At 43.1% G+C, this 16,144-nt stretch overlaps 1 protein-coding gene across 1 annotated transcript; it reads left to right on the top strand.

Annotated features, from left to right (window-relative positions):
* Window positions 1–1,759: 1,759 nt before the first annotated feature.
* LOC108919935 (follistatin-related protein 3-like) lies at window positions 1,760–9,277 on the top strand. Its single transcript, XM_018728352.2, has 5 exons — window positions 1,760–2,287; window positions 3,323–3,508; window positions 6,856–7,071; window positions 7,348–7,575; window positions 7,719–9,277. The coding sequence occupies exons 1-5, from the start codon at window positions 2,212–2,214 to the stop codon at window positions 7,769–7,771; spliced, it is 759 nt and encodes a 252-aa protein (XP_018583868.1). The 5' UTR covers window positions 1,760–2,211; the 3' UTR covers window positions 7,772–9,277.
* The last annotated feature ends 6,867 nt before the right edge of the window (window positions 9,278–16,144 follow it).

Raw genomic sequence — 16,144 nt, 5'->3', positions numbered from 1 at the left:
CATCAAATTCATTTGGAAGGAGGAGGAATTAAATGGGTGCCAGATCATGTAGAAATTGGAACCACCTGCCACATTTTATTGCTCTGGAGCTATTCAGGCCACTGTTTCTTTTTTCTTTTCCCAGTCAATGGCCATTGTTCCATTAGAAAAAGGCTCCCTATTGGTGTCCGTCAAGGGTGTGACAACTTGTCAGGGCCTGCAAGAAACAGAAAATTTTACTAACGGCATTCAGAGGAGTATGAAACAATTGTAAAAAATAGTATTTAGTGAAGGGAAGTAAAGAGCATGGGCCTAGGAATACGTCTTCGATACATAGTTAACCGCTAGCGGACATGTGAATGTGGGATTTGGGATTGCTGGCCTTCAGTGAGTGGCTCACAGTTAGCGCTGCAAGAGCAAAATACACTGTATAAATGAATAAAGTCGGGTGAATTTCAAAAATAATAAGTAGGTAGGGGGAAATTTGCCACATACACGCAGTTCCAGCTCAGTGGTGTTAATAGAGTCCATCCCGTAGCTAAACTACGTAGGCCTATATGATGGAGAAATAAAGGTAACCGCCAAGAATGCGGGCCAAGCGCTGCTCATTTTACCTGGAAGAAATCATTTCTTCCTTCTCCTTGTCTTGTAATAACAGTTTTTTGGTAACCGCGAGTCATTATTTCAGTTGTTCGGTTTTTTACATAGGCTGCAATGGATGTCTTTGGGTAGATGTGTTTGTGGTTGTGACCCTCATAGTCCAGTGCTGCAAAAGATCATCTTCACAAAATACAATATGAAACGAACGAAAGTCACGATTCACCCTCAAAAATATAAAACCCACTTATTTTTCTTAGCAAATTTTGATTTGGAGTTGCTATGTCTCACACATGGAGAAGTATTACACAGTAGGCCTATCCCCAAGGGGTGCCGAAATGTAATAAATTTAGAAATCTTGGGGAGTGGGGTACTGATAAAATAGTGAAAATAAAAACTTTCTAATAAATGACGTGCGTAATAATTAGCAAAGTGATATTAGGCAATTTAGGAAAATCAAATGAGGCATCCGCATCGCCACCTCGTGTCTTCCAAAATGCTGCAACTTTGTAGGGAACATTTTCAATCAAACGCAGCACACAACTGCCACCATACTTTTTTTTTTTCTCTAATCAAACTTCAGTCTTGAAAATAAGTACATTTTTCAGTCCGTTTTCAGTAGTAGTGTGTGTTCCGTGAGCATATGTACACGTACGCGTTATTATAACATTTGATGTATACATTCAACATTTATTTTCCGATCTTCGTGGTCTGTATGTATGTATATCTAAAGTAAATGCAATATTTTGTCATATATATGTATGTCCCTTTATTCATTCAGAGGTCTAAGTCCAAGGGGCGCCAGCATTGCGCTGTGGTGTCTTAGCGAGAGACAACGGAGCGTCGTATCTGCGGGACATCTGCGTACAGGGGCAACTGAGTTATGATGTCTGATTGTGAGACAAGTACACAAAAAAGGAACGTCGTATCTGCGGGACATCTGCGTAAGCGGGGCTCCCTGCAGCGCGGGCGGCAGCTCGAGGCTCCCTCAAGACATACCAGATTATAGTCTGAGCATGATCTAATTTTCTCAGTGCCGAGAAGTGACCTGAGTAGTTCATAAAAGTACGAAAGTGGGGCCATTTTCAGTAGTAACACCAACGCACAGAGGGTACTATTTACAAGCAAAGAAATGTAACGGTCTTAGTGGTTCCGTGAAGCTCGCGTGCTGTCCGCTCCTGAGGCGCACACTAGACTAGCAGACTTTAGATGCTTCATGGCGCGCGCGCTTCTAAAGTTTGCGCGCCAAGCCGCATTCCTTCGTGTTTATTCCAATATTCTGTAAGGACACAGTGGAGAAAACAGCGAGAGTTCGCAGCGCGGTTCGCAGGTGTGACAGGGCGCCGGCACAAGGACTCCCTTTCGCGCTCCGCGGCTCTCTGGAAACGACCTGAAGCGCGCGCGCGCGCGCGCGCGCAAGGGGCTGCCCGCCCATCCCAGCGGCGTTCTCCGCTCCAGCCAAAATATTTATAAAGAGGCGGAACGGGACCGCGCGCATCACAGCGCGTGCCTTCACTCCGCCACGCGAGCAGCTCGTCCTCGCAGTTCGCGCGACCGCTCCACTCGGACGCCTTTCAAAACATTTTTTTTGCGCGTGTGTGAGAGAACATCCCACACGTCTCCTAAATACGAAAAATGTGCCTTTTGATTACGTTTAATGTGCTCGTGCTTGTGGCTCTGTGGGAAATTTTCGGAAGACACAGTGTGGAGGGTGAGTAGTGCCGCTCGAGCGCTTCAAGTCTTTGATACAAGTCTGAAAAAGAAGAGTGTAAAGTTAGTGTTCCCACACGGGACACATGATGCTTTTTAGAAGTGAAGTAATATTAAATAATATTATTGAAAAGCAGCGAAAAGAGCACCAATACAGCCAATTTTACGTCACTTTCACATCTCGGCTCTCGATTCATTCGACGGACGACGTCTCTCTCTCTCTTGGACTTGGTCGAATCTCCTTTGCTTTTTGGCTCGCCAAGTTTTTGGTTTTTTTGCTTTTTTTATACAAGTGATTCCACCTTACTGATATTTTTTTCGCGTCTCCTCGTTTTGTGCTTCAAGTTTAACATTAATATTGAAGTGTTAAAGACCGCTAAGTAACAGAAGTTTTTCGCAGTTGATCATGGAATCAGTCCCTGGCCTGTGAACCATGATGAAAATTGTGGTTTTACTTCACTTGTGTTTTTGGCCTTTTTCTGCTTCGGTTTTTCTTACGTTTTCTTCATGTTTGTCCAGTACACGTCGTGGGTATAAGATTTATGAGAGAGTTATTAACCGTCATAATCAGTGAATGTTTATAAGGAAGTATCACTTATACGGTTTTTTTTACTTTGAACGGAAAAGATGTGGTGTAAAATTTGTTACTTTGTGTTTAGTTTCTGTCCTGAATACAATTGTTCAGCGTGACTATGTGATCAGTTTTCTAAATGAAACAAGTAGTACCTTTCGTTCCTATTATCATGCTTATGGTCATGGGTAATGAGCTGTAATTGATTTGGAAATTGATTTTGTAATTGGTGGGGGTGATTTTTAAATGAACATAAAGACACACTCTTACTACTCTGTGGAAGCGCTGAGGTGTGAAGTGTCAGTGAAGCAAAAGATGTGATGGCAAAGCAAACACTGTAATAATAAAGCAGATGATGTGATAACAGGCTTTGAGATGCCAGTGTGGCTCAGGCACATGTTAAAGGTGAAGATGTTGTGTCCCCCCCCCCCCCCCCCCCCCCCCCCCTTGAATTGTGTCCACCAGCTGGGATGTGTTGGCTGCAGCAGGGCCAGGAGCCACGCTGTGACCTGGTGCTGATGCGAGGGGTCACCTACGAGGAGTGCTGTTCCAGTGGACGCCTGGACACTGCTTGGTCCAACACCAGCTTGCCCATCAACGAGGTCAGCCTGCTGGGCTTCCTGGGAATTGTATCCTGCAAACCCTGCAAAGGTACGGCCTCGCCGTCCTCCTCATGGCATGCTCTCCCCCAGGGCAAATTTCTCATACTTTGAGGGCTTTGAGTGCAAATAGCTGGTTATGTGAATACTTGGTTCCCCACACAATAAGAAAGTATGTACTGTCATATAGTGTCTGAGATGTGAAGCAGTTGTTAATTTCAGTCGTGTTTTTCGTGTGGTCTAGATTCCACATGTATTTTACTGCTTCATTTCTGAAGAGGTGTAGATTACCGCTGATAAATTTTGGGCATGCTCTCCACATTCACTACTCCTTTGTTAACTGTTAGGTGGCAAGTATGGAGATAATTATACCTCATTTGGACCAGCTTCTTCTGCCATACAAGACTGAGCACATAGGCATTTTAATAAATTCTTATCTGGAAACCAACAAACCAAGTTGTCTACACACAGCACTGACAAGCAGCAGTTGCCTCTGCACAGTACAAAAGAAGAGAAAATCATTCTGATGCTTGAAAAACTCTGCTGAGGCTCAAAGTCAGATGTTCCACTTAATTCAGTCCAGCTGTTTTGAGTAGAATTTGCTATTGCAAGTTTGGATTCACTATTCAGGTTTACTCAAGGACATACTGGGTTTTTATCAGCAAAGGCTGTTAAAATATTTTCACATTTTACATGTTTCTTTCATGAATTCTGAATAATCGAACTAAAGTGCCGCAACAGTTTTGAGCACAGAATCCATAACGTGTTCAGCACGTTGCCGGGAGTTTGCATGACTGTGGGTAATAACCTGAATGTTTGTTTTCTTTAATGGAGAGAATGGTTGTTGAAACAGAGCAGTGTTACACACACAGAGTGAAAATATTAATTATTTTTTACTTGGTGGAAGTTTATTTCTGTCTGCTGGTTTACGTTTGCACTTCTTTGGTGTTACAGTACTTATCGCGATTTACCCTTTTATACACCTGGGCAATTTGTACGGAACCAGTTCAGGGTTTGAACATTCTTCGAGGGTACCATGGCAGAATGAGGGGGTTCAAACCTCACTCCTTTAAGAGCCAGGGAGAAGCTATGGCCATTATGCCACCTGCTGGCCCTGTTTTCATTTCCTTTTTCATACTGATCAAATCACTGCAGAGAAAGTATACACCGAATAGGAAGCACTGCCCACGTACTGTTTGCTTCAAATATTTCCGCACTGACATCATTCCCAAACATTTTCGTCTGCTTAGTGTGTATGTTATAGAGAAAAAACGTTGACTTCATGCACAAATTGAACCGCTGTGATTGAGCAAAGTACTGCTGTTGCGTCTGGTTCTACTTCAGTCTCCTTAGGTAGACTAGTGCTGCGCATACAATGTTTAGCACTTTATCTAACCAAGAAGGACTTCGTAAGGTAAAATGGACAAAAAACCTCCATTCCTTCCCCGTTGTCTGATCCTTCCGCATGAATTCCTTCCCAGTGCTTGCTGGAAAGCAGGGTTTTTGGCCTGTTCTCCAGGAAACGAATGAATTCCAGTTTACCACAGAAAGAAATGCCTGCCACATGCCCATATGTCTGTTCCTCATAACAAATCTTTACCGTTGTGAAAAACATCGTTTCACATCTCCCACATTTTAGATTTAATTCACAGAATTTGCTGTGAACTAAATGAAACGCATGTATGAGACAGAGGACTTTGCAGGTAGTACTCAGCAATATTTTTCACACCTCTGCTGTTGCTATTCAGAGCTTTAAAGCGTCTCACCTGTGCTTTCCTTTACATCGAGTTAAAATGCATGGAAACCGTGAGTCGCCACCAATAAATGTGACAAAGAGTGGAGATAATCAAGAAAGGATCCCCACAATTTTCACACGGATGGGGAAAATGCACACTCCTGTGTGAGAGAAATGCAGAGCCAGGAATGTGAATCGGGATTCAGAAATGGAGACTAACAGGATATTAAAGTGCTTCCAGTGAAAGCCAATAACGTAATACTTTTTTACAGGGCTAAAGGGATTAGGGTGGGACGTTGCTCCTGTATCAATGGGTATTTTTAAGCTCCGGTGTTGATTCAGTTTCACAGGGCTACAGTGCACAGTGCCTTTGGACTGTACTTAAGTGGAGAGAACATTAACTCAACTTCAGCTTGTGTTTCCTACTGGCAAACTCACATTCTGCTTTCTCATTCTGCCACCTTTAAATGCCAAGCCTTCAGTGAAATTGTCTCGGAACCATGCAGTCATTGTTTGCCTGAGCCTCAAATCTGTCAAGATAGACCAAATCCACTTTTATGCACACAGTCAAAACATACACGCGCTTAGACAAAACATCTTAGCGTCTGGAAATAAACAAATGGCTTTATTTATTGTAAATGAATTGCCTGATTAATCATTCTGGGGCTTAAGAGAAGCACTATAGATGTTGTGCTCGGTCCCTGAAAGTTCATGACCATAAGTTTGGAGAAGCCAGTGGGCGTTTTGTGTGTGTGTGTGTGTGTGTGTGTTTGAGTCATTGGGTCAAAGGGATAGAGGGCGCACTAGTCTCAAAATAAACTGTAGTTTCTTTGACTCGGCTCTACAGCACTTTAGTTGAAAATCCAAATCTCTCACATGCACACACCGTCTGACACTTGTCCCGAGCGGGCTCGCGGCAAACCAGGGCCAAACCTGGCAACACAGGACTGGAGGGGGAGGGGACACATCAAGGATGGGACGCTAGCCTGTCGCAAGGCACCCCAAGCAGGACTCGAACCCCAGACCCATCAGAGAACAAGACCTGGTCAAGCCTGCTGCACCACTGTGCCCCCCATGAAAATCCACATGTAAATGCTACACAGCTGCAACAGGAATCACTTGGGCTATATTCTCTTCACCAGGCACTCCTTTATTTTTCTAGTGACTCATACTTTGATTGATATTGTAAAAGCTCAAGCATCTAACACGAGTAGCAGCAGTGTGTCGGCGCCAGCAAGTTGTGGCTGACAAATTGCTGTCTTCATAATGGATAAAATATAAAGAGGGCACTTTAACAGTCTGATTCTAACCTTTGTTTCTTTGAAACTTCCAACCCAGTAAGCCCTACTGAAGCCCTTTCTTTCTATGTGTAAAGTGTTCAACACCTTGATTCTGCAGTGCAGGTACTTTTTCTCTTGCAGTATAGGGGTAGCTCCAATGGCAAAGTTCTCCAAGACCTTGATCTAACCATTGCTTAACTTTTCTTTGAGCTTGTCACGTAAGACCTGGAAAAGATTACATGTAGTAAAAGTGAATCATTCTGGTCATAAATGTCTGTGCGTCTAGTCATGTGGAATAATTCAGAGTTTATGAAATCGAGAGAGTTTAAGCAATGCCAAGAGCGAGTTCTGCAACAAAGACTGTCTTTCCCTTCTGCTCTGCAGTGACATGCGAGGGGGTGGACTGTGGTCCAGGGAAGGTCTGCAAGATGAAGGCTGGTCGTCCTCAGTGCATCTGCTCACCTGACTGCTCCAGTGTTGCTCGCAAGCAGCCTGTCTGTGGCAGCGACGGCAACACGTACCGTGATGAGTGCGCCTTGCTCTTGGCCAGGTGCAAAGGCCACCCAGACTTGGAGGTCATGTACCAGGGGGAGTGCAAAAGTAAGGGAGCTGTTAGTGTTTTTTTTTTTTTTTTTAAGGCATTATTCCAAGCTGATGGATTTCTAAAGCTACAAGCTGGCAGGTTGTCATTTAAGGTATTTATCTGAGGTACCGCAGTATTCGAGCTTGAGCTGGGCTGTGCATTAATGAACTAAATAAACTTTTTGGAATAGGAGTGCTGTGTTTATTAGCAGGACGAAACAAACTGACATGTTTTGTAGAGTTTCCTTCACATGACTGCAACATGGTACTCATGTCATTCGCTCCACTTTCCAGAGTCGTGCTCTAAGGTGGTGTGCCCAGGCACCCACACGTGCGTGACGGACCAGACCAACAGCGCCCACTGCGTCATGTGCCGCACAGCTCCATGCCCCTTGCCCGTGGCATCAGAACAGCCCATCTGTGGCAACGACAACATCACCTACCCCAGCGCCTGCCACCTGCGTCGGGCCACCTGCTTCCTGGGCCGCTCCATAGGCGTGCGTCACTATGGCCACTGCACAAGTAAGATCATCCTCCCTGCCTTTGGGATCTCCTCCTGGGGTATGGCCTGAGGGAGTGCAGGGTGGTTTAGATCCCTGGTGTGCAATGAGTTTATTGCGCTTTTGGTTTTACCATTGATTTTCCTGTTACCTTTTGACTTTCAGGTGCTCGCAAGCACACTTTGGAGACTGGCGACAGTGCAGAAAACTCACTGTAGAAAAGATGGTTTTGAGGACTCGGTCCATGTAAGATGAACTTGGACTTGAGAAGATGGATCTGACGAGACAGAGAGCAGATTTCTCTTTATTTTTAATCTGTCAGTAAACTAAACTCCTGTAAGGTGTTCATTTGTAGTGCCCCTTATTTATAGACTAATAACAAAGGATATGAGGAAGTTGCCTTGGCGGACATATATTTTTTAAATAACACATTTAAACCTTGTTTTTATGTGTAAAACAAATAACTGTTTATAGATGCATGCATTGTATTGTATGGGGGAAATTTTTATTTTTTTTTTTTTGTTTTTACTCAGTCTGCCACTTAAGTATACCAAAATGAAATTGAAGTGTGAGTCTAAGAAAGATGTTATGGATTTTGGTAGAGTGGCTATTGTGCATACTGTAAATAAATCATCATTGATATTTATTGGAGAAAAGGCATTAAACCTGTTTTATTTATGTTTTTTCATGTATACACATCATGTATACAGAGGTGTCAGCTGTCTTCTGGTATTTATTGTCTTTTTCTACTGGTTTTGGTTGTATGTTACTGATCCCAGTTTGAATTGCATTAATCAGAAATCAGGATTAATATAGCTTGTTTTCCCCCATATGAAGTGTATGACTTTCAGGCCCACTTGTTGTTTATTATAGCTGCATGGCAAACTATCTAAATTCTTTTATGATTTGGAGGCCCAAACATCAGAAGCAAAGACACAGAGGTGCAATTCAGTCTATGAATAATTCTGTCTGCACTGTAGCCTTTTTAGTTGGGAGCAAAACAAAGTAGACAAAAGTGAATTATATGTGGGTTTTTGTGTTTGGTCTGAAAGTAAATAAGGCCTTTTGATCACTTATTGTTTAGGCTGAAGAAAAATCAAATATTTTTTTTCCCGAACCACCAACTACCAGCGCCAAGCTTGCTAGCGAAAGCGGCTGTTTTAGTTGACATGAAGACTGAGATTCCAGTTAAACAATCATGTAATGCAGACCCTTTGGTGCTTGATCAGCTTGTAAAAGTGGGTGGCTGAGTGGCTGCATCTCATGTGGCTATTTTACATTCAATGCAATTCCATTTCACTGTTAATCATGTCAGGCATATGCATAGCGTATGGATTTGTCATTTTAAGGTGTCTGTATACGTTTTGTCTCATTTGACTTTGTTGTGGCTGTGAAAATGAAAATCAACCTGCTCGCATACAATATCTGATCTCGAATGAATGCTGCTCAGTGTATTTATGCAGAGATTTGATGAGACAATTGCAGATAATGCTTAGAAGAAAATGATCTGTTAGTTTATTGGTGGTGTGTCCAATCATCTGTTTTATTTTGTGAAAGGGTGAGAGTCTCAGTATTGTTGAGATCATATTTCCTTGCATTATACATTTGTTTTCTATGGATTCTGTCTAAAACCATATTTAGAGTACTTGCTTGTAAAATGGAAGACTTGTGTATCTATTGTAAGATGTAATTTTACAAAATGTACCTACTTATTTTTGTACTTTCATTTTATCTCAACATAAACAAGTCTTGTTCATTATGTCTCTGTCTTCCATGTTTAAATCTCCTCCGTACGCATCGCAGCACATTTTGGCCTTCTGCTTGTGGTGGGTTTTTTTTTTTTTAAATACTATAATTCATTTTCCATAGCTTTTCTGTTTTGTCCCGAGGATATTCTCCATCTTGGCAAAGGAACGAATTTAATAAGGTTCTGAAAATCAAGTTTACAACAGTGACAGCTCTCATGGAGTGTCCTATCTTAAAAGGAGTGTGACAAGAAGATACAAAAAAAATCCTCTTTCAGCATTTTTCATAAAACAGAGGTATAATCCCATAAATAGTTTGTGAATGAAAACAACTGAACTCCAGAGCGGCACCATCTTCTCTCACTCACATTAAACTCTTGATGCGTAAGTTTACTTCTAATCATAACGCTTATATGCTCACTAACTGATAAAAGTTTTACGGTTTGCTATATCTGCTTGAACAATACAGAGTTAAATGCCACAGCACCTACAAGAACAATATTTTAGCATGTCTTTCATCTGGGGTTTTGTTCAGCATCGCTTTTGTCAGCGTTTGCCATCCGCGTTAAACCTGCGACACGACCGAACGCATCGCACGACCCATCTGCACCTCCACGGGAGCTCCTGCATCTGCTACAGGAATGGACCGACGCTGCAGGAAACTAGGAAACGAAGCAGGGAAATGAAATGGAACCATAAGCACCGAAATCCCCGAAGAAGCCAGTGTGATTTCGGTGGGTGAGGTGTGGAGTGATGAGGCCCCGAGTCCCTTTCCTGTACAACATTCCTCCCTTGTTTTCCCCTTTCCGAGAGGCGCTCCCATCGCCTGCGCCAGCATCTGGTTTAACTTTGCCTGATGTTTATATTCTCATCCAAGCAGCCTTTTATTAAATGGGGAATGGAATTAAATGTTTTCACAACGGCAGCAACGATGCCATAGAATGTACTTTTCTCTTGATGCATGATATTTTCTCTTTGGTGACACTGAGTTTTTTGCAGACCGGAATCACATCACAAACACAGTTCGTTGCCTCAAGGTGCCAGATTGCTCAGCTTTCCAAGCTCTTTATGTGAGCAACATGCTGGCAGAAACGCATTGGTCCTCATAGTAAACAAATGAATTACGTTAGTATGGTCTAATAGCAATGTTGCCAAGAGAATGTTCCAGAACATCATGGCAGGGTACTTGAAGAACAATGTCATCTGTCATAGTCAAGTCGGAAAAGCAAATGTTTGTACTTGTCATTGTTCTTCAAAACTCTCAAAGGTCTGTTTCGGTGTTTTTCGTACTCTTTACATTGTAGATATTGAAATCTTTGGAGAGGAGTTCATTTTTCATATGTGTTAGGTCTCAGGATGAATACGAAGCTGGATCTACATTTATTTATTAGGCACTTTTCTCCAAAGCACCTTCAAATGAACTCTATGTAGCGTTATGAACCCACACACCTTATTCACCGTGGTAACTTACACTGCTAGATACACTGCTTACAATGGGTCACTCATCCATACGTCAGTGGAACACACACACTGACACACACACATTCTGGGGGAACCTGAACAGCATGTCTTTGGACTGTGGGAGGAAACCAGAGCACCCAGAGGAAACATACAGACTCCACATAGACTGAGCGGGGAGCGAACCCACGTCCTTTCGCACCATCCAGGGCCTACTTTACTGTAGTTTTACTAGAGTGCTCATTCCTCAAACTCCAGTGGTGTTTGGTAGAGCAACGCTTTAGATATTCGCCAAGAGTCAGTCCGCTGGCATTGCATGACTGCGACATCGTCTAGTGAGTCAAAGGCAGGAAGTACATTCTTAAATCCTGAGGCTGACGAGGCGCCCGAGGCGCTATAATAGCAGTCGTCGATGAGTTGAGTGTGAAACCTCAGGAATCCAAAGCACAACGTGCACCGAACCTTGTGCACGTTCTCTAATGAGGTGAATCCGAGGGGCTCCGTCGGCACTCCCACCCAGAAAAATCGGCCCCAGTCTCCGAAACATCGCCCCGTATAGCGCCAAAGCTCGACGCGTCAAATTCTCGCACGTTTCCGGAAAGTTCCGCAGTTTTACTGCGCACGCCAAACCAGTTAAAAGCATTTTTTTTTACAGAGTATGCACTCCCACCCAAGTCCTGAACAACTGTGTTACGTCGGGTATCGAACGGTTTATGTTCTAGTGGTACGAAACATGTTCGTCATTTGCCTCTCATTATATATGACTCCTCGATACGGAGTCGGAGTCAGAAAGGACGGCTTCCTTCCTCGGCTGACCTCACTGTCTCACGACATTACGAGTTATTTCAACGGGACAAACATCTTGTACTTCGAGGCTCACTTCCAGTAACACAACTGTTCCCTTTTCCTGCTTCCTGACAGTCCTTGGGTGCTACGAAAAAGGACCACCCACTCCCTGAATCATGTTGTTGTAAAGCGACGCCGGACTTTCGAGAGCAACGCGTTTCTATTTTGAAATCTGCAACTAATCTCAACGAAGCGATGCATCACAGTGACTCATAAATTAACCTTTCGGAAGATTTTTAAACTCGGTTTTGCGTTCGGCCTGCTGCGTTCCGTCTTTGCTCTCGGAGCGTTGCGTGTCTCAAACGACCTCTGTCCTTATGAGTTGTGTAATAGTGTGAAGAAGAGGAGATGGGAGGACATCATCTTAGGTTTACGTATATCTGACGCTTCCCTCCGAAGCAACTTACAATGTTAAGGTCGCTATTACTCATCCATTTATGCAGCTGGGTAATTTCACTACAGCAATTTAAGGTAAGTACCTTACTCAGGAGCAGAACAGCCAGAGGTGGCGATGAAACCTACACCTTTCAGGTCCAGAAGAAGTAGCTCTAACCACTACGCCGCCGGCTGTCCCTGCATGGTGGCACTGCTGGAAGCTCATAGGAGTCAAAGGTAAATCAGTCTTGTCATTACAAACCATCGGGAGGGGATGAGAACGAATACACACGCTATGACATGCGTTCTAGGAAGAGACCCGATTTTACACTCGTTTTACACCAATTGCACGCACCGCGGCCTTGTCGCTTAAGACAATCTGCCGCAAACGCCAGCATGCAGCAATTTGGACAACGCGAGCTGCTCTACCGTGGCTGCAAACCCCCGAGAGGAGTAATGGAGGTCCTTTCGTTTCGAAAAGTCAAGGAAAAAAACAAGATAAACACATTTGGGAAGTTGGGCAACCTTTAATTGTCCCAATTAAGTGTTTTCTGCAGAAAATGGAAGAAAATTCTATTTCCTGGTCCTGCCCACCGGGACAACCATGAACTCTGTGTCTTTGCCCTTGTGTGGTCTGTGCAGAGTTTGGAACGAGTGTGTAACGTGACTGCAGTTGCTACAGAAAAGGGTTGCGGTAACACGGCAGCGATGGCCGATATGCAGCTCAACAGCAGACCCAGTTTACGTAGGATGCAAATCAGTGAAGTCTCAAAGTTCTCCGTGTAAACAGTAGCTCTGGTATCAGCCAAAGGAGACAATACGCAGCAGCAGACAACCGTAGGGTCTTCCGAACACTTTCGTGCGCATGTGTGCTGGATACATTTACATTTACATATAGGTTTATTCATTCAGCAGATGCTTTTCTCCAAAGTGACATGCATCTCATCATCTACCTACGATGTGCATCGACGTACATCAACGTACATCATCGACATATATCATCCACGTACATCATCAACGTACATCATCAGTGTACATCATCCACATACGTCATTGATGTACATCATCCACATACATCGACGTACATCATTCACATGCATCATCGACGTACATCATCCACATACATCATGAACATACATCATCTACGTACATCATCCACATACATCGACGTACATCATCTATGTACATCATCCACATATATCATCAACATACATCATCTACGTACATCATCCACAAACATCATCAGCATACATCATCGACATATATCATCCACATACATCATCAACGTACATCATCCACATACATCATACACATACATCATCAACATACATCATCCGCATACATCATCGACGTACATCATACATATACATCATCTACATACATCATCCACATACATCATCGACGTACATCATCAACATACATCATCTACGTACATCATTCACGTACATCTCGTACATCTACCTGGATAGCCGGTAGTGTAGTGGGTAGAGTTACTGCTTTTGTATCCAAAGGTTGTAGGGTTGATCCCCACATTTGCCTGTAGAACCCTTGAGAAAGTTGCTTACCCTAAATTGCACTAGTAAAATTATCTACTTGTATAAATGGGCAAATAACTGTAAGCTGGTGATAAGTGTAACCTTAACACTGTAAGTTGCTTTGGAGAAAGTGTCAGCTAAATGAATTAATGTAAATCTCATAGAAAATACAATGCGTTCATTACATTAGTAGAAAGAGACACATAGATGCAAACATGTGATTCTAAAGTGCAGTTAGTTTGTTACTTTCCACCATATGAATCGATGTTCATCACACGAGCAGCTGCGTCAAACTTTAACTGAATATCAACGATTTCCAATCACATTTCTAGTAATAATAATAATTTTTTAAAATAAACATTTACATCACATTAGGGGAGTAGCTGCTTGAAGGTGTATCCGTTATTCAGCAGGTATGATCTTAAAGTTACAGAGCGTGAACAAAATAAGATGAAATAGGGATTGAGAGAACGTGACGTTTTCAGTGCTGCATCCCAAAGTCAACGCACGCTCTTCTCTTAACAGACGAAACACGTGACCACCCCACTCTCAGCTAATAAAGGTATCCCAGTAACTCTTTAACATTTCCTGGCCCACCTAAAGTCGAAATTCTCAATTTTTTCCCCTCATTTTCTCTTAACAAGGGAACAAATAGTACGGATTAAAGAAAGAGGATTTGTGCTTCCTGGACAAATAAGAAGAACGGTAAAATAGTGGATAGTAAAAAGCCAAGAGAGAGAGAGAGAGAGAGAGAGAGAGGCGTCTTTTCTAAAAGGCTAATTAATCATATTCAGACCGTGTGCTTTCGCTTCCTTGTCCTTGGGCAGATAGATCATAGAGGAACTGACGTCTGCCACTTCACCAGCGAAGCATCCCCGGGGAAAAGAGTTTATTCCTGGTTCCAGAGGAGCGATTTCCACTTAATGAACTTGTCTGGCCATATGGAGTCCATTTCCTTCAACTATTACGCCTTCACCAACGGGGCTCGCGGCCAAAGACGGTGACTGGTTTGGGCCGATAACATCGGAGCAGACCATGTGCAAGAGCCCCACAATAGCAGTCTGATGCACCCCCAGTATCTTACCCATCTATATTGTTGTTGCTCTTTGGTAATTACGCTGTTTTCGCTGCACTCAGCCGTGATGAAATTCATTTGACATGTCTGCTGTATCTAATGCCTTCCAGCAGCCGATAGAGATCTGACTCTGTCAGGGCCTCAAGCCACCATTCCTCACAATGGGGACCCGGCGCTTTCCGGAGTTAATAAGGACACTCTTTGCGTTCACGCTCGCAGCTATGATGTCCAGGGCGATGAACCCCGGGAAGATTCTTACAAACAAAACCGTACTTGACTTTTGGGGCTTAGCTCTGCGAGAAAAAATATTCTCACATCCTAAGTTGCGTCATTTTACCTCATGTGGATTCAGGAACACTGGAGAAATAAAGCACTATAGACCTCACGGCAGTGGCACTGCTCATAGGGGAATGTCCAAAGTCCTTTTAGAAACTGACAACTCCCAGCATGCACTTTTACATTTATTTATTTGGCAGACACTTTTCTCCAAAGCAACTTCCAATGAACTCTGTGTAGTGTTATGAGCCCACACACCTTATTCACCGTGGTGATTTACACTGCTAGATACACTACTTACACTGGGTCACTCACACACTATGGACAAACCTGAACAGCATGTCTTTGGACTGTGGGAGGAAACCAGAGCATCAGGACAACATGTAAACTCCACACGGACTGAGTAGGGATCGAACCCATGTCCTCCCATCACCCAGGCGCTGTGAGACCGCAGCAGTAATTACTGTGCCACCATGCCACATCAGCATTTGTATGATGGAGAGGTGAGGAATCACTGCAGAGCACATGAACATACTGAGAGATGATTAGACAGCCATGAACTGTCTTTCCTTAGGGGTCTGTCGCTGTTTGGAAGAATTGAACTGACTGGTTTCCATCTTACTTGCGGTTACTTCGTCTATTAATGATACTCAGGGTAATAAATCACCTGCAATGCCAAAATAGAACACGATTATTAAACAACCTAGATGGATGTGAAGGACAGGACAGTTATACTGTAAAATGTTATTATGAAGGGAGTGCACTTTGCTTGAAAATCACCAATTTCCTGGCAAGCAAGAGGGCTGGCACTTAAAAATAACAGTACATTTAACATTTACTCCATATATGGTTTTGTATGTTCTTGATGAGAAAACTTGGAGAAATTTCCAGGTTAAAATGAAGAATTCATTTGTATTTTATGCATTAAACGAAATATGCATATATATGGGCAAAATATCCAGTTGGTAATTTAGAGGAAAATCCTGGTGTTTTGCATTTTATTAGGAACATATGTTACTGTGTCGAAATTCATGGTTGTCAGACTGTCTTGTGCAGTCCAATAAAAAATTTAAAGTGCATCATTTACATTGGTTCATTATGGTCCCGAGGGGAGCTCCATTTGCAAAACTCGCCGCAATGATGGGAAAACGCAGAGAAAGAGCTGCGCACAAAAAAAAAATAAATAAATAAAAAGCGTGTTGTGCAGATCAGAACTGAGGCTAGGTAAACAATGTGAAACACTGCGCTGTCCAATGCGTGTCCAATGTGCGTTCAATTACG

This window comes from Scleropages formosus, chromosome 9 (assembly GCF_900964775.1).
Source record: "Scleropages formosus chromosome 9, fSclFor1.1, whole genome shotgun sequence".
Taxonomy (NCBI): domain Eukaryota; kingdom Metazoa; phylum Chordata; class Actinopteri; order Osteoglossiformes; family Osteoglossidae; genus Scleropages; species Scleropages formosus.
This window is presented reverse-complemented; position numbering and strand designations above follow the sequence as displayed.